The sequence below is a fragment of the Mytilus edulis genome, chromosome 1 (genome assembly GCF_963676685.1).
Source record: "Mytilus edulis chromosome 1, xbMytEdul2.2, whole genome shotgun sequence".
NCBI classification, from domain to species: domain Eukaryota; kingdom Metazoa; phylum Mollusca; class Bivalvia; order Mytilida; family Mytilidae; genus Mytilus; species Mytilus edulis.
In genome coordinates, this window is record NC_092344.1 from 37,655,549 (window position 1) to 37,681,036 (window position 25,488).

The 25,488-nt window shown below is 29.9% G+C and overlaps 1 protein-coding gene across 2 annotated transcripts in view; it reads right to left on the bottom strand.

Moving 5' to 3' along the window:
* Positions 1–910: 910 nt before the first annotated feature.
* The window catches only part of LOC139512238 (uncharacterized), a 37,557-nt gene continuing 12,979 nt past the window's right edge, over positions 911–25,488 (bottom strand). Inside the window, exons 3-6 of one of the 2 annotated variants that reach the window (XM_071299725.1) lie at positions 24,126–24,210; positions 21,271–21,310; positions 9,454–9,493; positions 911–6,185 (exon numbers count right to left, since the gene is read on the bottom strand). In XM_071299725.1, coding sequence (XP_071155826.1) covers positions 3,188–6,049 — 2,862 coding nt within the window. In that variant the 5' untranslated portion in view covers positions 6,050–6,185; positions 9,454–9,493; positions 21,271–21,310; positions 24,126–24,210 and the 3' untranslated portion in view covers positions 911–3,187. Of the gene's footprint in view, positions 6,186–9,453; positions 9,494–13,645; positions 13,742–21,270; positions 21,311–24,125; positions 24,211–25,488 lie in introns of those variants that run through there. The other variant, XM_071299734.1, reaches the window with a different exon arrangement.

The following is a 25,488-nucleotide window of genomic DNA, read 5'->3' on the forward strand; positions in this document are numbered from 1 at the left end:
CCTTGTGAAAAATCATGGAAATCCTATTAGGAAATATGTTGAAACAAAGCAGTCATCTGATTTTTAACAGTAGCAACAGTAAGTATCTGGTAAGTTAAAAAAGTAAGTTAAAGTACTTTATACTTGTGTTTTTCTTACCTTTTATACCATTGTTTAAGGGTTAAGTGTATTTCACATACCATTTTTTTTGTGTATGTTCTTTAAGATGCCTGATGTAAATCTCCTAATAAGGTTCACATCTCAAAGAAATACTTTAACCCTGACGAGCCTATCCAAAATCAGGAACCTTGCCCATGGTTTAATTTGCATCATAAAAAGTTAATGTTCTTAGAAATTTTGAAAATTTGGTAATAATGCCATAATGGCAGATATATGTTTTCTTTTGTTCAAATTATTCACAACCTTTTTTGACTCAAGAAGAGTGAAGGCTTAACCCTGTCTTTTGTGAAGGAAAGGATGTTTCTCTCTAAATATTGTTTAAAATAAAATAAATATGTTTTGTTTAAGTGCTGTCTCAGTAACGATACCACATATGTCATTTTGTTAATAGTAATAGTAAAAGTAATACATTCTAATACAACAAGGTTTGTAACTTTCATTTTGATTGGATAACGTCACTCATTTTCATGGCATCAATTGATAATTGATGCTATGGAACGTACATGCAAGCGCAGATGATATATAATTTAAAGTTGTTTTCTGTCAGTTTCATTAGAATGGAGATAACAATATTGTATTTTAAGCTCCGATGGCATCAATTGGTGATTTGATGGTCGCATATACCTGTTTACTGTCTCCACTAACGTGTTGCCAGTAAACTTAATTTGCGACCATCAAATCATCAATTGATGCCGTCGGAGCTTAAAATACAATACAGTTATCTCCTAATTGTTGTAGTTATAAGAGTCTATTATTCTTCATACAATTTTATTTCATGTAAACAATAATAAAAATATAAACTTAAATATCAGCACCAAATAAATAGTAATAAGGAAAAAAAACAAAAGGCCAAATTAGCCTTGTATCAGTGAATTCTAAAAAATCATGGATTCATCAAAATCTTTGTGGTAAAATTCTTATCGTAAAATCAGAAACATTTGCACAAACTTGTTATTGCATCATTGAACAATGTACAAAAATGTGAAGTAAAACTATTGTGATGTCAATATATATGCAAATAATGCTATCAAAATTTATGAATCAAGTTTAGATTTTTAAGATCCTAAACAAGTAGTATTACCATGATTACATTGCATGAATTTATGAATCAACAGTAATTTATGTTTAATAGATGGAAATTTATTCCTGATGATGATTTAAATATACTCTGAAATATTCTTAATTTAGCCGAGTTTCAATGTTTTAAAAGAATTTTGTTTGCAAAAAAAAAATAACTGACAAGTAATTATAGGTACTACCACTGAACAAATGTGATACTATATTTCACCTCACTAGACTGTCATGACTGTTAGTTTTTCAAATTTGAATATTAGAATTACTGAAATTTAGCTGTCAACATGGTCAAGGGCAGAGGAATATGATAAATGGGTCGTGAAATTATAAAGATAAAGATCATAAAATTCCAAAAATATACTTGTAATATAAAACTTATATAAGAAAATAAACAAATTGATGGATTACAAAGAGATTGTATACAAAACTTTTAAAAAAAATGTATACATATGTACTAAATTAGAAGGTAACACATTTGTGAATCACAAGTACATTTTAATCTTAATTGCAATTCAATTTCAGTCCCTGAAGTATACGTGATTGAGGAAATACATGTTTGGTTGATAACATATTTGATGCTTTTAACATGTTTAGAAACAAGCTTATAGGAAATCAGTGTTTACTGAAAGCTTAAATCTGTTGCAAACATACCCAATAAAATCATAGCAAAAATGAGTACCTCATAAATGATATGAATTCAGAGTAATTAAATAAAAACACAAAAAATTAAAACCTTAAGCTTGACATGTAACATTGTGTATATGAAAAAGAAGATGTGGCATGATTGCCAAATGACCCAACTCTCCACAAGAGACCAAACGACCCAGAACAACTATATATAGGTCACTGTACCTCTAGATGCCTTTCTATTTCTTTATGAACAATGGTGTTGCCTTGTTTACAGCAAATTCTTACCATTTGTCAATTTTAAAGTAAGTTAAATTTTACAAAAAATATGGTAAATAAGTTTCTCCTACTAATTCACATTGATTACGAATTAATTATGCACAACTTAAATAAATTCTTATTTTTGAAGCATCCAGGTTTGCTCACTTTGCTGGTCAGATCAAATTAAGGGGTACATAGTTTATACCGGTAGTTTTTACTAATTATATAGGCAATAAACAAAAATTCTCTTGTTGACTAGTACATAATAACTACATATATTGAGATACTTGTATGTTTTTATACAATACATGCAATTGAATTACAATATTTGAAAACTATCTTATTTGCATTATCTTATCAAATCTAAATAATATATATATAATATCTGCTATGATCAGATGTAGAATAAGCATTTGATCAGATGAGCGGAGATAATCATTTATTTCTTTTTTATTTTTACTAAAGGGAGATAAATCTTCGGTATCTTTTCATCAGTACAAAAGGGAGATTATAAATTTTCCAATTTCTTTTATTTTTGTTCTTAACAAAAATGCTTAAGCAAATAACAATTGTAGCACCAATATGATTTGAGAGAAAAATAATACTCTTATTTCTCTTAAGTGGGAAAATTTATAATCAGTAAATGTTCAATCACTAATTGGCATACACAAAATTAAAAACTTAACATTGTCTATTTATTCTTTCAAAGCAGATGTGGAGAAATTTAATCAACTGAACAAAAAAAAAAAGAATCAATGCTTAATGTATAGAAATTAAGATTTCTTAAAAATCTGTTTCAATATACATGAGAAAAGAGTTCTGGCACCATGAATGGTTTATCATTAATTGTATAATAGCAGAACATTTTTGCCATATCAAGTTTTAATTTTCTACAAAATCATAGATGTATGATTGTCCTTCATCATGCAAAATGAAAATATGAGAAGACCAGACAAAAGATGAACACTGCAGAGAGATGACACTAAAATCATATACGGTAAGGCCTTATACAAGTATCTAACAAATATGAACACATTTAAATTGATTATCTGCTATAAAATATAAATCATAATTTAGTATCATCATCAAGATTTCTGTCTGTTGGAGATTCATTTGACTTTTTGATTAAAGGCTTTTTGGATGAAGAATCATTATAAATGGCTGCCTCAGATTCTTCATATGAAAACATTGAATTACTTCTGTTCTGAAGAGGTGAAACCTCTTTTAAAAGTAAACTGTTGCAATTTCCTGAACTACAAGCTGAGAGATCACTTGGCAAGCTTCTTGTAGATCCTGAATTATGTATAAAGCTTCTTTCATATGCCTGTTCAAATTCCCACTCTAAACTATGAGTCAAATTTATAGAGGATAATGGTCTTGTTATATCAGTACCAAAAGTACCAACACTCATTTTTTCAAAGTCTATGCTGCGTTTAAAATTTTCTGTTGGTTCTGTATCACAACGATGAAGTTTTTGTGCACTTTCTACGGCATTCTCTTTATACATGTTATATCCTTTGTTAGAAATACCTGTATCACTAGAAACAGAATTGCGTTTTTCATTAATCATAGTTCCATGTATTAAATCTGGTAAACTGGTTCCAACTTCGGAACCAGTCACACTATCATCTTCAGCTTTAAATCTGACAACACCATCCCTTATTACAAGATGAGATTGTTCTTTTTTCAATGGACAATGTTTTTCTTCATTTTTGATATCAAAATTCACTACAGTATGTTTCTTGTCGAAATCATCACTAAGCGCTATAGCATGAGAGTTTGCTGCAGAACTAGGTTCTGAGTCAATTAATTTTTCTTCCTGAGGAACACAAAATAAACGTTTGAACATTCCAGTAACAGTAGAAAATGTTTTATTTGAGCTTCTTCTACGGACCATAATTGGTTGTGATGCAACGTATACCATGAGGCAACACATCAAAAATTCGACAAATCGTAACAAAAACTGATAAGAAAAGAATGGCCATGGCTCTGGAATGTGGCTATCAATATAAAGTCTATAAACGCCGAATATTCCATACACTTCTAACATTACACAAAGTAATCCAAAAATAGCAGCAGCAAATGTTATTTTCACCGATGTATTTAAAGTGTATCTATTTTTACTTTTCTTCTTCATAGATCTACCATTAGTTTTGCCATCTTTACTTGCAAAACTTGCTTTGTATATACTTGCTGAGTTTTTATTTCGAAACATAGCTGCTAATCTTAATTTGTTGAATATATGAAAATATCCTATGAATAAAACAGTTCCCCAAATGACATAGAAAAATTGACATACTAATAGCAATACTTGAGCACTGAAGAATAATCCAACTATAACAGATGTAGCGATGGACAGTGCAAAATGAAATGTTATAATTCCAATAAGTAACGAAAGTTTCTGTATCCTCGTAGAAACCACTTGAACCCTTGTTGCCAGCAACAGGGCATAGAATAAAATACTGAAAGCAGATGTCAAGCATGGATAGGCAGTACTGTAGAGAAAATAGTTCACAATCACGGGAAATGTACCATTTCTGTTGTGAGCATCTATCACAAGGTACAGTCCTCTCAACAAACACTGAAGTGTAACTAAAACATTTAATGTCACAAAATAGTTCCTACTGAGTAAATGTTCGATACGCCACAATCGTATAATATTATAAACACTGTATAATCCAAGAAGTAAGAATATTACACCAAATAAGTATACAAGAAAGTCCCATCCCCACTTGTATTCCTTCATAGCTAGGTCCCATTTTGGAACAGGTTCAGGAAAAGATTCAGATTCAGGTTCAGTTTCTGGTTCTGGTTCAGATGTAGTTTCAGGTTCTGATTCAGGTTCAGATGTAGTTTCAGGTTCTGATTCAGGTTCAGATGTAGCTTCAGGTTCTGATTCAGGTTCAGAAGTGGTTTCTGGTTCTGATTCAGGTTCAGAAGTGGTTTCTGGTTCTGATTCAGGTTCAGATGTAGTTTCTGGTTCTGATTCAGGTTCAGATGTAGCTTCAGGTTCTGACTTAGGTTCAGAAGTTGTTTCTGGTTCTGACTTAAGTTCAGATGTAGTTTCTGGTTCTGACTTAGGTTCAGAAGTCGTTTCTGGTTCTGATTGAGGTTCAGATGTTGTTTCTGGTTCTGACTTAGGTTCAGATGTAGTTTCTGGTTCTGACTTAGGTTCAGAAGTTGTTTCAGGTTCTGATTCAGGTTCAGAAGTTGTTTCAGGTTCTGACTTAGGTTCAGATGTAATTTCTGGTTCTGACTTAGGTTCAGAAGTTGTTTCTGGTTCTGACTTAGGTTCAGATGTAGTTTCTGGTTCTGACTTAGGTTCAGTTGTACTATTTATATACAATACAGTTTTACTATTATTTATAGGTTGTGCTGATGACTCAGGTGTAGTTTCTGGTTCTGATTTAGGTTCAGATGAAGTGTCAGGTTCTGACTTAGGTTCAGATGTAGTTTCTGGTTCTGATTTAGGTTCAGATGAGGTTTCTGGTTCGGATTCAGGTTCAGAAGTTGTTTCTGGTTCTGACTTAGGTTCAGTTGTACTATTTATATACAACACAGTGTCAGTGTTATTTATAGATTGTGCTGACGACTCAGGTGTAGTTTCTGGTTCAGCAATAGGTTCATTTGAAGATTTAGCATTCAAAATGTCTTCACTTTTACTTACAGTTGTAGAAAAGTCATTTGAATCGCTTGTATAATTCCCAGAAAAATTTTGCTGAACGTTCCTGATGTGGACATTTTCAAAATCAAGAATTTTGGCGGAATTTTCTTTACTCACATCTCTCTTAAACCTTACGTGTCTATCAAATGCTTCATTAATGTAACTAGGTTTAAATGACTGGCAGTAAATTACGCCACTGACCACAAATAGCAAAAATCCAAATATTCCAATACATAGAGGTACGATTGTCTTTTTCTGACGCATTGTATTTTGATTAAGATACTATGATATTTTCTCCTGGTATAAGATCCGAAGTTTCGTCATAATTTCAATTTTCTCCACAGTGTAAGTTTTCTTATTCAGGTTTCTTCACATGAATTGTTCAAGTTGTTGGTAGATTCTGAAAAATTAAGAAACTTTATCAATACATACAGAAGCTTTGGGTAATTGAGTTTCAATATGCAATAATTTCATAAATTTACTATTCAGTGAATAATGTTTCAATCTAAATTAATGTCATCTAATATACTGGATCATATTGTATTTGATTTTACATTATTCCGCAAATGTTTAAAATTCAATATTATAGGGAGCAATCAATCAAAAACAAATGTTACACAATACATGCTATAGTAAAATATCATATTTCAAATATCAATATTTCATGGAACAGTTCTTGGCACCATATGTAGCTAATATCGAAAAGCAAACCAACCAGAATTTGGACTTGATGGAGACTGTTTTGTAAACCTCTGGCAATTTAGAGTGTGACATATAGTACATGTGTAGACAATGGTCCATTGATGAAGACTGTATGTTGACATTGAGATGTCTATTGGTTGCCTTTTTGTATTGTTTGTATACATTGTAATCAATCCAAAGTATAATTAATTTGATTTGAATATTTCAAATCAAATTACGTATACTCTGGAGTAAGATACATAACATGTCTGTTTTGAAACAACTACTGACATCAAATTTCCAATATAAGTATGTTGGAAATGTATAGATTAGTGCAATATACTTTTTGAACATTTGTTTTCCAATTATATAAATTATACTTTACTGGTCACAGATTAATATACTGTATCACTTATTTTTCAACTAAAATAATATAAAAATTGTATCAAAAACTTGATATAACACAACTTTGAATACTAGTAGGTTTTTTTCACATTAAGAATCCTACTTTATGTTAACATAATGTAACTTTACCTTTTTTGTGTTCATGTAAATTTTAAGCAAAGTGATAAAATTACATTGCAGGATAAAAAAGTGCCAAGTTTTTATGTGTCAAACGTAAAAATCTTTTTGTATGAGTACATTTAGTATTCATTTAACTGATTTTAATCACCTACGAACTTCCTGTAGTAATGTGTGGTTCCTGTTTCAATAATCCTAGATTAAGGGGTCATAATGTATGTTTAGATATGAGATCTTATGATAAATAGGTATCATTTTTTTAACTGTGAAGTTAAATACAGAAACCACACTCTAATTACTAATGTTTTTTTTAAAGATAAGGGGAAGTAACTTAGGAAGAGACCCATTATTTGAAATAAAATCAGTTTATTAAAAAGCTGCAACTTAGACAGAGCTTATCTCTATTCAAAACAAAATCTGCTGGTTCATAGTGACTTCATGTCTCCTTATATTTCATTTCAATACATGTTACTAGAACATAGTTGTTATAAAATGTGTCAAAAATGTGACAGTTTTGTTGATTAGGAAAAAGGATGGGTTTTATCTTGACTTGTAAAAATGTTTATCAAAGATGCTGATTTCATTTCTATCTATTTGTTTAAGAAGAAGAAAAAAAATACAGCAAGAACCTATCACTATTTTATTTTTTGTATATTGACTAAAATCAATCCATTTTTTTTTAATCATAACTGACTAAAAACACATATATTTACTTCCTTTCTTGTGGTCATTTGACCTTCTCATTGACAAAGAACTTTATAAACTGTAACAAGTCATGTAATATAGCAATAAATATGGAAAATTGAAAGCTACCAACACTAATTAAGTTTTTGTGATAGCATAATCATTTTCAAACAACTGTATTACTGTATAAATGTTTAAATTGCATGATCAAAATTTAGGTATGTTCATTTCAGTATTTTGGCCTTTTAAAAATCATAAGGGTCCTTTGTCAATTTACTGTTGAAAAAAATGTGGAATAAAACTAAAAACTTTTAGAATACACTTTTCTAACAAAAAATTGACATTGAAAAATATGAGTACCAAGTTGCTTAAAAAATTCTCTCGATCTTGAATCAAAGATTAAATTTGTGATGTTGACATACCTGATATTTTTTTCAATGGATGAACTTTTTACAGGAAATAAAAACAGGAAAGAGTACTGGTAGCAAATACAAAATATTTACATTATTTCTGCCTCTGGTGATAATCATCAAGCTTCTTAAAAAAGTGTCAAACTACTTAAAAAATGTCTGAATTAATTGTCCAATCATATGATCATTGAATAGAATGTCCAGCTTAGGTCAATTGCCACCAGCTGTGAGAAGTCTTGTGGTCATTTATCTTAATTACCAGGGAATCATACATAATTAGGGTGGTGTCAATATTTAATAATCAAAATTATCATAATCAAAATTATCAATATTTCTGTAATAATTGCTTATAAAAACCTTTTTAATATTCGTCTGACCTATGGGGCACTAATTGATTAGCAGTACGTAATCATATTAAAATAATCACTGCAAATTGAAGAATACAATATTTCCCCCACTAAAATATAGATTAATTTTTTTAATCTTAAAATGGATTTTTTTTTAAATCTTATTGATTGATTTATTCATGTGATCTATAACACCACTGTAAGCAGCTATATTATTGCAGCCAGTTTTTATTGGGAGAGGAAGCAAGAGTGGTTTGAGGAAACAACAGACCCTATGCCCGTTGAAAATGTAATTTTTTGTACCCTTTGTAATTATGATGATAAAAAGTGTCTGTTATGGTTTTAAATGACATACTATGTTCAAATATAGTTCTTTCGATTCATAGGATGATTTTACTTTTTCAATCAATGAAAAAAACAGAAAACAAAAAATTGTTGCAACCAGTGACAATCGAATGGAAAACAATCAAACCATAAACTTGTTTCAACAAATATTTATTTATTTTTACACATGGTCTTCTAAGGTCTGCACTTTCAACTACAATATCTGAGTTTATATCTTTGTTTCAGAGAACAGATGTACCAAGATTCACATGTGATTTAGTTTAAGAAGGAATTAAGCATCTGACGTGTTAGTTAAGTACCCTAATCTGTGTAAATTATCATAAAGGTCTAAAAAGGTTAAAAACTGTTCTTTCCTACCAAAAAAGGGTAAAATTTACCGAGTTTGTAATAACTTGAGCAACATGACAGGTGCCATATGTTGAAGAGGATCTGCAGACCCTTCCAGAGCACCTGATATCACCCCCAGTTTTTGGTGGGGTACATGTTGCTTAGTCTTTAGTTTTTTATGTTGTATCTTGTGTACTTTTATTTGTCTGTTTGTCTTTTTTTTTAAGCCATGGCGGTCAGTTTATTTTCAATCTATGAGTTTGATATTCCTCTTGTATCTTTTGCCCCCTCTTTTTAAAGCAAAAAAAAATAATTAAATATTTAAATGGTAAATATTTTTTTATAAACTTACCCTTAGATTTTTTCACTTTAAGTCAGCTCTAAATGAAATCCTGTAAGAAAAACATAACTATGTAAAAAAATATCCATATAACAGTGTCAAAATATTTACTATGACAAGTTACAAATGTTTACTGGCTGACCTTACAGTTATGCTTGAGTGATGTTGTGTAAGGTTGATGGGCCTGACATAATGTTACTCTCAATCTGTCAATCACAAATTAAAATATTTACATCATAGTCTGGGTAATAGTATGTACAAGGAAAAGAGATGTGACATTTTTATTTTGTTTTTATTCTTCATGTACTGAAGGTATGTGGGAAAGACAGAAAAATAAAGGCTTTGTTTTGGGAGGGACTATGAACTGAAATTCCATTTGTATTATCGCTGAATTATAATTAAAATTAGACCCACATTTTTTTAGGTGGATCCTCCAAGATTCTCAAATTTCTTGAAATATGTGACAAAATCCGATATATTAACTACCATATATATACGGGTAAATAGATTTGACCTCAGCAATTTGTAAAATACCACATATTTATAACAAGTTAAATTTTCACAATATGTTCTCAAAGAGATTCATAATACATCATAACATGTAGGGACACTTTAAAAGGATTCTTTTTTGGTAAACTGCACAGAAATATCATGCTGGTCTATCTGTCAAGTGACATCAGAAATAAACTCAAACTTTAAAATTATTATTTTTTTTGTGTAAAAAAAAATGTTTTTTCTTTTTCACCTGCCATGAGAGGGGATGGGGTGGGGTGGGGGTGTTGGAGAGGTCCTGATCCCTAAATCCTGGACTTAAAAACATTAAAATCTTAAATCCAGACATCCCAAAATTCCCAAATCCACGAAAGGATCATTCCCAAAATCCTGAGCTTAAAAACACACAATCCTGAAGTCCCAATAAAGGTCCTAACCCCCCTCCTCACTATTTACTGAAGCAGAGACTACAGTGTTTTATTAAATGATATGAGCAAATAAGCCCTAATACGTAAAAATCAGCATGTGCAATACTGCAAACTTTTCACTCTCAATATAAATCAAGATTTAATATTGCTCTTTGAACAGGGCCAATTAAAAAAAAAACGGAAAAAAAGCTGTATTGGCCCTGTATTGATCACGTTTTTTTAAAGAAAAACAGGGCCAATACGGGCCAATACAGAAAAAGGCGGGAAAAAAGCTGTATTGGCCCTTTATTGATTACAGTTTTTAATTTTCTTATAATCATTTAATAAAAGTGTTATTAGCTGGCTGTTTCTGTATTGGCACTGGTATAGATTCTCGGTCAGCTGTATTGGCCCTCGACCCTACGTGTCTCGAGGCCAATACAGCAAACCTTGAATCTTTACCAGTGCCAATACAGAAACAGCCAGTTAATAACACTATAATAGTAATCACAACCTGAAGAAAGTACAGAAAATTGAAATAACTACCATACTATACTAAATCCCACTATAGCCATAAATCAACCATAATGAAAAATCATCATTCATTAACCTTTTGTCCATACTAATATATTTTGGCCATTGTTATTTGCAGGTGTTGAAAAAAAAAATGTGAAGTTTATCCTCATTTTTCACCTTGGCTAATTGTTTCCTGCCTAATCAATCAATCTGACAACTTTCCATGTTCATTTGATTTAATTTACAGCTGTTTATTGTTTTTAACAAAAAAAGTAACTTTTTTTTTTTATACATAAAGAAAATTAAATAAGCATTAAATAACATATAAAATGGTCATTCTTTGGTGAAAAACATATTTCCTGATTAACTTATTACATTGTAAATATCCTTTTATTGGTATAAATTTTAACACCATAAAAACGTGACAGTTTTACATAATTCCTTAATCCTCACGTAAATATTATAATTTTTATTATATTTTACAATTTTGGTTTAAAACACTTAAAAGTTGTCCTGGTTTTATTTTATACCTTATCTATTTACCTTAAATTTATCCATTTTTATCAACTAATATTTTAAGTAAAGAATAATCAGATATAAAGTTACTTTATTATAAATATGAGGAAGCTTAATAAATAAATATATGTTCATTTTTATTTCCTGAATAAAATGCCTTGCATGTATGCATGCACATATGAAGAAAAAAACCTTTCAATTCAGTATATATATTTCAAAATATGATATAAACCCAAGATGTTTCAATATTTAAAATTTATGATATGCTATACAACTAATTCCTTCACAGTCTCAATTCCAAAAAATTGTGCAGAGCATCAGTTTACAAAGTAGTAGTTTGTTTAAGTGTTACATATTTGTTTTCATTCATTTTTTGTACATAAATTAGGCCGTTAGTTATCTTGTTTGAAATGTTTTACATTTCTTATTTCAGGGCCTTTTAAAGCTGACTGTGGTTTAGGCTTTGCTCATTATTGAAGGCCGTAAGGTGACCTATAGTTGTTAATTTCTGTGTCATGTGGTCTCTAGTGGAGAGTTGTCTTATTGGCATTCATACCACATCTTCTTTTTTATATTGAAGCCTAAATTAGGAAAACAACAAATATGAAATAAACAAATGACATGTATAGCAGAAAATTTCCTGTAGATCTTTTTAGAAGAGAGTAAACTCCTGCATTAAGAATGAGATTACATTAACATCTCTATATTATTTTAGTTTTAGCTTATTTATTTTTAAAACAGCATTTAAATTAACTAAACAGATTAAAGTTTTCAAAGTATTAAATTTAAAACTATAAAACTAGATAAGTATTTCTTTACTTTGACATCTAAATATAAAATTTTACCTTAAAGCAGGACAACCTACCCTGATATATTTTTGTGATATTTGTGTACTAAAATTCTCTAGAAATACACCTTGTCATTTGAAGGATTAATAGACCATGACTTTGTCAATACAATGGGTGTTCAACTGTCTCTCCAATACCTGCAAGCAAAACACATAAAAACTGATACAGCTTAGTTCAAATATTTTAATGGTTTATGATGTACTTTAAATGAACATGAATATATTAGTTGTTTTTATCAGAATCCCATAAATGTCATCAGAAAAGTATTTAGGAATTTACACTCTGCACCAGTTAAAACTTTTTAAAATTAAATTTATATAAGAAAAATGTTGGTCACAACGACATAAACTGTTACTAAATAGCTTTAGACTAAATTAGGCTAATGTAATAGCTAACATTTCATTGATATATGTACCCATAGCATGCATAGGTTATTTCTTAAGAAACAAAACAGTCTTCAAAGCTAACTTACAAATCACTCAAGTGTGAATTGTAAGCTGTGGTGTAGACAAAAGTGACCAACATGAGCCTTTATATTCTTGCAATTGAAAGATATTGTGAAGTGATATTAGATATTAGTGTCGTATCACTGATACATTATAAAAAATTAAGATGATGGATGGAAGTGCTTAAGGTGGTACCTAACACTATAACTAAAATTAATTTGGCTCGTTTTCTTTTCTTAAAATTTTGATAAAGTATTTACTTTGACCCTTTGACAAAAATATAAAAATTTCAAAAAATTTGAACCAACTGTTTAATCAGAAAAATTACACTGGTTATATTGCAGTTTGACAAACACTTATTTTGATCATTGAGAAGCTTAATATTCCCTCATGAACACAATGTCATTAAAACGTGCTGCTGATTTTACAGAGTTATCAAAGCATATTCAGGACAAGAACTTTGAACCTTGCTTTATACTAGACTGACACACTGAGCTAAGATTTTTAACATGTCAGTTCACAAGGTAACAGTCTTATGGAAGATATGTAACCCTGCTCAGACACATAATTGTGATTCTAGGCCCACCAATCTATACTTTTTATAAGATACGAGTTCAATATGGTAAATAAATGAAAGGATCTAAATTATTTATATGTTCAAACCTAACGGTTAAGTTTAAAAGCCTACTTCAAATAGACTATAATGCCTGATTTTTTTTTTAAAGAAGTATCACAGGTTCACTTTTAAAAATCTGAGGTGTTCAGAATACCAGAAAAAACTTTAAAATCAGAAAAGAAAAAAACAATTTTCAATCTGTTCAGAAACTGAAATGACTTGATACTCTATACATTTAGTAATTTTCAGTGATTTAAAAGGGAGTTGGTTTCCTAACGGACCTGATAGTTATTCTGAATTTCACAAAGACAAAAATAAATTCAATTTTTATAATTATATCAACATATACATATATAACTGTACCTTTTTCTATATGCTTACTTCCTAAATTATTTAAAGCTAAAAGTTATATTAGGTAAACCGGAATTAACCAATAGGAAAACAGTTAATCCCATTAGTGAGCAACTCCTGTTATTAGTCATTAATCTATCGTGAATAAAATAATTGAAAATTGATTTAAAAGTGAAGTAACACTTTGATAAGTCACCCATGACCTCCCACACCATCTTTATACTAAAACATGACTGTTGTTGTTTTTGTTATGTAATATTTGTACACAATCGATGGCTAATTCTAAGGATATTTCTCACTTTTAATTTAACTTCAACCAAATTAAATGTTATCCTGTTTACCGATTTTGAGGGGTCAAAGTCTCTATACATTTATTTAATTGGTTCATAATTTTCAAGTACACATGTACTACAGATTGATACTGTATATGGAATGGTTGAAAAAAAAATAGAAAAAAAAAATAATTAGATAATTTCATTAACTCAGACTACCTTATAAAGTTCATGCTTCCAGAGTGATTTTCTTAGGATAAACCTTCACCAGAACACTTTAACCCAAACATTAAAAAGGGGTGTACAAATATGTGGAAACATTTGGAGCAGAACCTACAGGTTACTTTCTTTGCACTGAATTTGAACTGCTTTGAAAATTTAAGACACCTTTCATACTCTTTCAAAAAGTGTGAACAGGATATAAATTTACAGCTAAAATACAAAATAGTGAATTTGTTTGATCAATAGTAGAAACCTATAGTAAATAACTTTACTAGAAACATTATTATTGGTTGATTGGCCCAAAAAATTGTTATCTTCCAAAATATCAATGTGTTTAACAATATTCTGTTATCTGAAACTGTTGATGCCTTTCTTCTTTTAAAATGCATTTTTTTAAAACATTTTTACACTTTTATTCCATAATGGATTATTTTATCCAATTAGGGTGGTTGGTCCCTACAATTTCAACTTTATATAATCTACGGTGACAAAAAACTTAACCATCCAAGAAAAGTACATTTTATGAATTTTGTCAAATTTTACTCTCTATCTTAAAAATTCTTCGACATCTTTGTGTTATATCTAATGTGAGAGTGTTAGAATTACTTTCTTTAATAATGTTTATGTTTCCACATTCCCCCCCCCCCCCCCCCCCCCCTTTATGTCAAATATATATTACTTTACCTATACACCGCTTGATTCATTAAAAAAAAAAGTTAAATCCAGATATATTTACGGTTAAATGAATTCCATAGTGTGCACACAATGCACCATAATATCTTAATCCCTAGTATAATATCAAAAGCTGTAATTTACTTAGAATGCATATCAATTCTTCATTCTGAACTCATCTCAATAACAATCAAGGTCTATCATTAACTTGTTCACTTCAATTAATCATGCGAAACTTGAACTTGCAAATTAGAAATCCTTGGGCCATATATATGAAAAGATCTTATTCAAAATAGTAGAGGGATGTCATTCAATACACATCCTGTATTGTAGTTGGGCAATGTAGACCAGAACATGTCTAACCAGAGGATTCATTTATTGTATGAAAGACTTTAAAATTTGCTGCTTCTCCGCTTAGCACATAGTATTAAGGAGCAATGTAAGAGCAAAGACTGGTCTGCTTGGAGTCAGAATAATTTGTCTGGGTAAGGTGACATGTCATCTTACAGATTAGCAGTTTAAAATTTGGCTCAGTGTGTCAGTCTAGTACAAAGCTGTGTTAATAGTCATATTACATTATAAACATTTATTATCATAATATTTTAGTATTCTTTTAAGCATTTCAAGTATCAATTTGCCTTTTAACTTAAAACACATTCATTGCTAAAGTATTTCCTTTTTATGGCTCTGCCATGAAATAACAGTAAAATTCTAAAAATTGTACACACTCTGACAGGTTGTCACACGATTAAATGCAGACACATGATATAGAGTGCAACCTTTGCCCAAAAATATATTTTCTCAGGAGGTATTTTTTGCAATTACAGCTTCTTACTGGCAAAAAGGAGACTGCCAGGTATGCTTAAATAAATTGTACAAAATTATATATCTTAAAATTATAATTATAAAATAGAAGATGTGGTATGATTGCCAATGTTACAACTCCCTACATTGCATTTTTCCATTATGAAAACATTTGAAATGAGACTTCAAGCATTAAGGTTGTTATCTATATTTTCATAAAGCCTTTATTCAAAAGTTTTAGAAAATGATATATAATAATATTGCAAAAAGTTTCATTTTATAATATTATTTGACAGCACTACATTACTCCAAAATGTTCCTTTTCTGTTTTAGTCAGAAAAGCAATATTCCATACCTAGCTGGTTGTGTTTTATTAAGAGTTTAATGGCTAATACCCATGCGCAGTAAAAGCAAAGATTAATTCAGTTTTCACTCAAAAATTTTTTTTGGAAGATTTTCCCGCATAATATTTTTTAAACTTTCAACTTTTTTCTCCATTCTACTGAAATCTAACTGATCTATTCAATTTATGAACATTATATATAACTTTCCACATAATATGTCAGCCTACACCCTCTTTATTAGTTCCCTTTACTAACTGAGTTCACTGACACATTATGCTACCTGAAGTAGGCTACAGATTTCTATATTTTCTTTACCCAGTGACTTAGATATAAAAACATTGACCTGTTGACCTTTGATGATGTAAACATTCCAAATGATGTAAGATCTATTTGGGAAACAGACATCAACTTTGTTCTCTGTATCTCGACTCTGATATCTTTTATTTCAATCTTAAACTAACTGATCTAGATATAAGCCTAAAAAATTTATATTCTAAATACCATTAACTTATGGCTATGTTATGTAAATGTCACTAGTTCAAGGCATGCAGGGTAAGTTTGGTGCCAATCTAACTCTTACAGACTTTATGAAATATTACTTAAATGAGTAATTCCTTTTCTGTCACACTTAACAGGTTCATCAGACTGTATCCCTTTTCATCAGGCCAAATAAAAAAGTATCTGTGGTTCCAGTTACATCTGAAAAAAAGTTAGGGTAGGTAGGTAGGGATTTTTTTTTTATTTTATGGGTTTTTTTTTACATTGAGTCTATGGGAGCAACATTCTGACTTTAACAGTGCTTAATGAAAAATGACAATAAAATCTTTAGGGTAGGCTATTTTTAAGCCGAAAAAGTAGGGACGGTAGGGTTACTGGAACCACACATATATTTTTATTTGGCCTCATATAAAATCACAATTAAACATGCACCAAATGAATAAAGGGATTTCCAAATTTTATTATTTTTGCAGATTGTTCATGATTGTAGGCTTTTGTAAATACAAACATGTTTTAATATTATAATTCTTTTTTATCAAAATTTCTAATGACATTGCAGCAATATAGGAGTTAGTCATTAAATATTTAAGTTCTCATATAAAACTTGTAGAAAATACTTCTATAATACAATAAAGCTTTGCAAATTTCAGGCATAGATTTTGATGATACTACATTCCTACTTTTTCAAATACCTTGAGGTAGACCATGAAATGAGGAGAAAACCAACAGAATTAATTGCTGATAAAAGAAATAACAACTAAGAATGTTGCATGGAAATAAGTTTTTTTATGTGCTAGTGAAACAAAAAACCTAGACCCTTTAAGCAAGACAATCTCAGCATGTCTGCTATCCAATAAGTTGTGATACAAATATCAATGATGCTTACATTTATAAATTTAATTCCTTTTATTAGAAGAACAAGCCTTTTTAAGGGAGTTAGTGACGTAAGAGTGTGCCTCCATCATACTGACTAGGTTCCCTCAGAACACGTCTACTGGTATTTTTAATGTTAAACTATTCTTTACTATATGTCACCAAATATTATCTACACAATCTACTTGACATTTTTGTTAATGACTCAACATTAAAAACGGTCTTTATCCAAATTATAGATTTGAAGGCAACAAAAGATAAGTTGACCTAAAATAAACAAACTCATTTAAGGAAATGACAAGAACAAGACCACTACTCCTGAAATAGGAGTGATCGGATGAATAAACTGAAAGGTAGGTGTCCATGTAGGCTATTTCTTTAGCCATCCACTACTCCTGAAATAGGAGTGATCAGGCAAGTTACTGAAAGGTAGGTGTTCACCTAGAATATTTCTTTAGCCATATATATTATTATAATTGATAATATTTGATTTTTTTTTATAAATATATATTCATTTATTTTTTTTAAATATTGTGTATTAAGTAAAAGAGCAAATATTGCTGACTGCAAATGAAAGTTGTGAAGTATATTAATAAGGAATTTAGTCTATTGTTTAAAAACATTTATTTGGACCATTCTGCTACCAATTTAGGTCCCTCAGATTATAAATTTAAAATGTGAACTATAAGATGTTTTATTTATTTCCTGACCTCAACCTCTTTGTTACAGAAATAGAAACTTTCCAAGAATCATAATAGAGCTCCAGGGTTAGATGAGGATGTGAAGTTTCTAATACATTCACCGAAAGCTCCTTCAGCATACTAAACCCTGAGCCAAAAGATCATTTTTCATAATTTCAAATTATTACCTTTCAGCTTTGCAGTAACTGTAATATAGGGCTCGAAGATGCAAAATTTCAAATGTGAACTCAGGCCATTCATAAGGAGGAGGTACTTTTACCTTCCTATGCTATTGACAAGTACCGCCTAAATGGAGGAATTTTTATATAAGATATTCATGGAATAAATTGAAAAGTACCACCTAGAAACGTGGAAAGTACCAGTCAATATGAAGATAATGAAACTCCTGTGAACTATGAGATGTGTTGTTTAATTCCTTATCAAATTCTTTGTTACAGAAATAGAAGCTTTCCAAGAACTAAAACAGACCCCAGGTTAGGATGAAGATGTGAAGTTTCTAAAAATTTCACTGTAAGCTCCCTTTAGCAAACAAAACCCTAGTGTAGCCAAAAGATCATTGTTCTTGATTTTAAATTATTACCAGGTGAATGTGCGACATGATGAAAAGAAATCATTTTTAAACATTAGAAAACAACTTACTTGCAGTAATTCCTCCTTAGCGCTATTTTATTGTAGACTTCCTGTTTATGCATGTGATAAACGGTTAGTACTTAAGTTTATGCAGGTTAAGGTCAAGTGATTCAAAATTAAATAAACACATTTTTAACACTTTAACTGTCTGATCAAAGAACATGCAAATTTAATTTACACTTAAGAAATCATTGTCAGGTTAAGTGAATTAATGGTTCATATTTTATTCATTATTCAGTCAAAATATTGTATTCTATCTGAGTAATTCTATTTACACAGTAGCATTGTTATGCATCTAATTTATTTATGTAGCATTTTTTTTTGCCTAGAACTGTTTAGTTAGCAATTTTTCTTCTATTAATCTCAAAGTCATTTATAATAGAAAATGTTTATTTTACTTTTTTTTTGTAATCTAGCTAATATTTATAGAGAAAATGTTAAGTACATATATGATTAAACTTATTTATTTTACCAACATGAAACTTATCAATTTAGCTACTCCAAGCCTTTCAAAAAATCAAGTCTGTAATAAAATATATGAAAATTGACAAAGACAAATGCTTAGACAGTTTAGACATATTGTTAATACATACTAGGACCAATATATATATATATAATATCCATGTGTTAGTCCCAGTTGTATACATGTAATTGAATTTGCATTAATTTAACTATACATGTATAACCTTACAACAAGAATAAGACATATCAAATTCATACGACCAGTTTCAACAATTTACACAAAGGATCTGAACAGACTACAACAACAAAAAACCAACACAAAACATCCAAATATTCAGAAGCTACAAACTAACAAAGCATAAAATTACTTTAATCAAAACAATGGTTTCCACTAGAAAAACAGTTAATTACAATGCTAAGGTCACTGCCTGGTCAAGATAGAAATAAGGAGGAATTGCAGCAGGAGATTTATAGAGATTGTCCACTACAAGTGGACATGACAATAGACACTGTATTGCTCCATAATAAAAGGTCAGATGATGAATATATGAATAAACAATTAAATTAATTTTTATCCCTGGTTACTAATCCTTAACCACCAGTGAATACTGGGATCTCTCTTTCTATTAAAATGCCTCAAATGACTACCCCTAGTATTCATATTTCTATCACTTTTATACATTGTATTTCAGGACGACAAGTCGAGCGACAAGTAAACAAATGTTATCCTTATATTACCAGGATAGCTAAGTGAGCTATATGTAAAATCAGCAATTCAATTCTAAATTTTATCAGGATGTCTTTTAAAAAAACCAACAGTTGTTGAAATAGAAATTACTCAGGTAGCAATCACAGCCAATGTTGACCTTATATTGTATTGAAAACATCATGTGGAATATACCTCCCCCATAAACCTTTACTTGACCACTGCAGCATGAAAATTATGCCATGGATATATGGTATATATATATATATATGACAAAATTAAAAATACTCTATCCAAACCACTCTGCATATCAATCACTGTTGACCAAGCATGTATAGTTACCAAAGAAATCACTACATCCTGAAAACTTGACCCCAACAATTTGAGCCTGAAATGAGGTTAATGCCACAGAGTCGTATACTCAGGACATACAATTCATACACCAAATAATGTTGTTGACTTCTAGACAGTCACATGCATGTTTCAGGAAAACCAATCAACAAATCACATATTGTTGATCTATCATGTATATTTTATTACCAAGAAACAGTCTTCATCTTTAAAATTTAACTCTACAGCTGAAGTAAAGAAATGAGGTCAAGCCTATATGACATACATTAATCTATTTAAATAGACATGTACTCCATGCAACTCATATTGCTTACCTATCAAGCATAGTAACTGCAGAACTATCATCTCACTAGTATATAACAGTGACCTGCATTTGTTGATTACTATCATCTCACTAGGTGTATAACAGTGACCTACATTTGTTGATTACTATCATCTCACTAGGTGTATAACAGTGACCTACATTTGTTGATTACTATCATCTCACTAGGTGTATAACAGTGACCTACATTTGTTGACAACTATCACATCATTAAGTGTATAACAGTGACCTAGATTTGTTGATAATTATCATATCACTAGGTGTATAACAGTGACCTACATTTGTTGATAACTATCATATCACTAGGTATATAACTGAGTGACCTAATTTGTTGATTACTTTCATCTCACTAGGTGTTTAACAGTTACCTACATTTGTTGACAACTATCATATCACTAGGTGTACAACAGTGACCTTCGTTTTTTGATGACTATCATACCACTAGGTGTATAAGGATGACCTACATTTTTGTTGGAAACTATCATAACACTAGATGTATTACAGTATTCTACACAAATGTAGGTCACTATGACCAATTTTATACCCCCTTGATTCATATCAAGTTTTCATTCAAAATTCATTTCTTGACTGACCTACAGTGTAGTATTTTTCACATTGAACTTCCAATTTTTTTTCTCTATCACCAATCCTCTGATTTTTTTTTTCTCTATCCAAATTTGGTTCTGTTTACTTACTTAGTTACAAAGAAATCTATTCATATCAAATCCATTTCCTATTAAATATACCGGTAATTGTTTGTTCAACAACAAAAATACTTACAGTTTTGTTTCTTCCTGATAGAAAAATCTTCTTTATCTTTCTGAAATATAATCAAATTCAGTAATGTTGAATTAAAAAATCCCATTGAATACAATATTCAAGGTGATAAACACTATACATGGATGTCAGCTATTCAATTTACATACCTATGCTAAATGAATACATATATAATATATATATATATATATATATATATATATATATATATATATATATATATATATATATATATATATATATTCTAAAATGTAATATGTAATTCTAATGTAATTATTGTGGTACATCAGGTTAACTTACTAGCTATCATTTCAGTTTTTACACCAAAACCCTTTCACATTATAGTAAACTTTATGGAAAAAACTTTATAGATTAATTAGATCAAAAATAAATGTACTTAATACATAGACATCAGTACTAAAGACATAAGACTTTACTGACCCAAAGCAACAAAACACTTTTAAAGGTGAAGAATTTTATCTACTTTCAAAGAGCCGAAATGTAATTACCAGAAAATCTAATTTTAGATCATTTCCTTGGCACCATTATCAAAATATCGATACCCTTATTGCATTCTTTTATAATTATATAATACCACTATGGCATAATAAAATACTTTTTTGTACAATTATCTACAAAGAATAAATGTAAACACTGCATAACTGATATTTCAATAAAATATATCTACAGGGTGTATATCAATGAATGCCACAAAAAACACTGAACAATAAAACTTATCTGGTTTTTAGAAATTTATAATCAATATCTTTTACAACTAACATAAAAGAACACTTAGTAGTATTCCATTTTAACAAAACATGAATTCATAATATTATTTAGTCGTTTTGGCAAAAAATTTGATTTCTTAAACATAACATAATTTAATAACAGATGCCATGTGATTTACATGTAGTAAATGATTTCCTTTCGACAATTCAACCGTTATATAACCCTAATTACATTACAATTTTTGATCATTTTCCAAACCTTAAAGATTTGTAATTTTCTCGTTAATGATGGTATCTGATGTGCATTTAGCATTGTACAGCATAATGTAGAAAAACAAAGAAATCAACCAAAAGTTCTATCAAAATGTGACCAGGCATACAACTTCAATTTTTAATTCTATTTCATAGTCTTTGCTCATTGTTGAAGGCTGTATGGTGACCTATAGTTATTAATTTCTGTGTCATTTGGTCACTTAATTATCATTGGCCTACAATCATTATCCACATCTTCTTTTGAATTTCATCAGTCCGTCAACATTTGCATTAATAAATGCTCTCAATATTAAATTTCTACGTCTACAGTAATTTTGTTTATTATCTCTCATTCTGAATTTGATACAATTAACTCAACCCCATGTATCATATATTGCACATTTTAATCTCAAACAAAGAAAAAGAAAGCAAATTTTCTGATAAATCCAATGCCAAAAAGGTTTTTTATTTACTATACATCAATGAATATATCTAATCTATTAAGAAGATTTGACTATTGTTGTTTGTTAATAAGCTTTTGCTCTGCTAGATAGGGATATAATTAACTTATTCACACTATCACAAAACTAACCATCTCCTATCTCTTTATGTGTCAATTGGGATTAGCTCACAAGGATTAAGACTTTATATATGATAGAAGTTCAATAGACTGGCATGTGATGAAATCCATGGTTTTAAGTTGGGATATATTTGTAGAACCCAAATCTGATTTACATTGTGTCAGAACTGGAAAGAAAAAAATAGAGTTGTGTGAATGTCATACCTGCCAGCTTTTGAAACTCTTCATGGGGGATTTAAAGCACACAATTACGTAACAGATCTCAAATCAGTCATGACAGTTTTAAATCTTAATACTAACTGTTATTTTGAGTAAACATGTTCAAAAATGTCAATTTAACTCCTTCGAATAGAATATAGAATGTCTGCATGTTAGATTTGCTGTCCACACTTTTTAGCCAAAAAAGGTTTCAACCAAATTTGCTTCCTTTCAAATATGAAATATCAACAGCAACCACTTTAAAATATCTTGAGAAACCAAATGAAGTTAGAATATTTCAACATTTCTTATTTTTCAGTATAAAGTAGGGACATGCAGTTTTAAATTCAAAATTACAAATAAAATTTGGCCATTCTCCCGATTGATATTTGCATAACTCTGCACTCAGTTTAATATTCTCCAATCAAGAAAAAGTGCTCATTACTAACAGAAAATATAAGTAAATGTCAGGTAATATTAAAGATTCTCTGTTTGAAACACATAAACTAGTAAATACCGAAATTCCTGACATAAGTATGTCCACAAAGCAAGATTCCTCTCATCAAAGAACACCAGGTGTAAATGTATGAAAAGCTTTGGATTTGACAAGCTGGTAGAGTTATAGATAATTAACAAGAACTAAACAACATAAATGTTTAATATTGTTGATTGAATAAGTCAGTTTTCTACAGTAAGGTGCCATAATTTCATATAAATAATTTCTTCAAATACATGAAAACAATATACTAGCTGTGGATTAATTATTATTCCTCGGATACTATATTTTTTTTGGCGGATTTTGTGGATAAAGGTTAACCACAAAATTAAATGTTTAACAAATAGCAATTTTTCTATAGGCTTTGTAAACCACCAAATCTAATACAATTTTCCTCAATCCATGAAAACAAATGAATCCACAGTACCAGTTGCTTTGCTAAATTATGCAAGACAAACATGAGAAATCTTTTCAAATTTAACAATGACCATTTTTTTCATTTCAGTTACATCTTACCAATATTTTTGCCTTGAAGTGAAGAAAAAAAAAACCCACTAAAACAAACAAATATAAAAAGCTTATAGCCAATTACTGTGATACATACCTTGAACAGATGATGATTAAGTTCCAGCTGACCAAGACAGATCTTTACACCTCTTGACCATTAAACCACTATCTAATGTGTTATACTTAATGTAAAAATAATCAGTTCATCAGAAACAAGCACACTGTCATTCAAGTCAATTATTCTTATAAATCTTTCTAATTTATTGAGGATTTATGAAAATATTAAGATAAAATATTACAATTATTACTTTAGAATTATCCCTTCTTATCTAGATTGGTATAAAAATATGAGTAAGATCTTTGAATAATTTATGAATAAAGATGCTGATTTTTATCAATAAATGTATAAATACAAGATATCGTAATGTTAACAGTAATTAGACAAATGTTTCTGTTTAAGTTGATTAGAGTTGCGATGATGTACTCATGCACTCTGTACAAAAAATGAAAAATTGTTGTTAAATGTCTTCTGGATATAAATATTTGTCTTGATGCAGTCGATAAAAATCGGCCCACTGTTTCTGCCTTTAAAAATAAACTGGGTAATAAAATAAAATGTCTCATTGTAAAAAAAACTATGTTTTTAAATGGTGGCATATTTCTCCTGCTTTGGGAATAAATAGCTGAAAATCTTTATCACTGATGACATACATTTATGATATACATTCATGCTCAGATCAGGATTTCTGCAGTGACTTAACACTTTCTTTAACTATAAAAGCCTTGCTCCAAGTTTTGATAATAAAAAGTTTCACCCTTAAAATGTTTTTTTTAAAGAAGAAACAAGAGTGCACACACTGAAATGTCTAGCCTTCTTTACTAATCATTGATATTATGTTGATAGTCGTAAATAGAAAGCTTTATTACGACTGTCACATAAACTTAACATTAACCAAGAAAACTAAACATTGATCAATGAACCATGAAAATGAGGTCAAGGTCAGATGAATCATATACCAGGCAGACATGTACAGCTAACAATGCTTCCATACAACAAATATAGCTGACCTATTGCTTATAGTTTAAGAAAATAGACCAAAACAAAAAACTTAACACTGAGCAATGAACCGTGAAAACCAGGTCAAGGTCAAATAAAACCTGCACGACTGACATATAGATCATAAAATATTTCCATGCACCAAATATTGTTGACCTATGACATATAGTATTAGATAAAAAGACCAAAACTCAAAAACTTAACTTTGACCACTGAACCATGAAAATGAGGTCAAGGTCAGATGACATCTGCCCAAAGACATGTACACCTTACAATTATTCCATACAACAAATATAGTAAACCTATTGCATAAAGTATGAGAAAAACAGACCAAAACACAAAAACTTAGCTATAACCACTGAACCATGAAAATGAGGTCAAGGTCAGATGACAACTGCCAGTT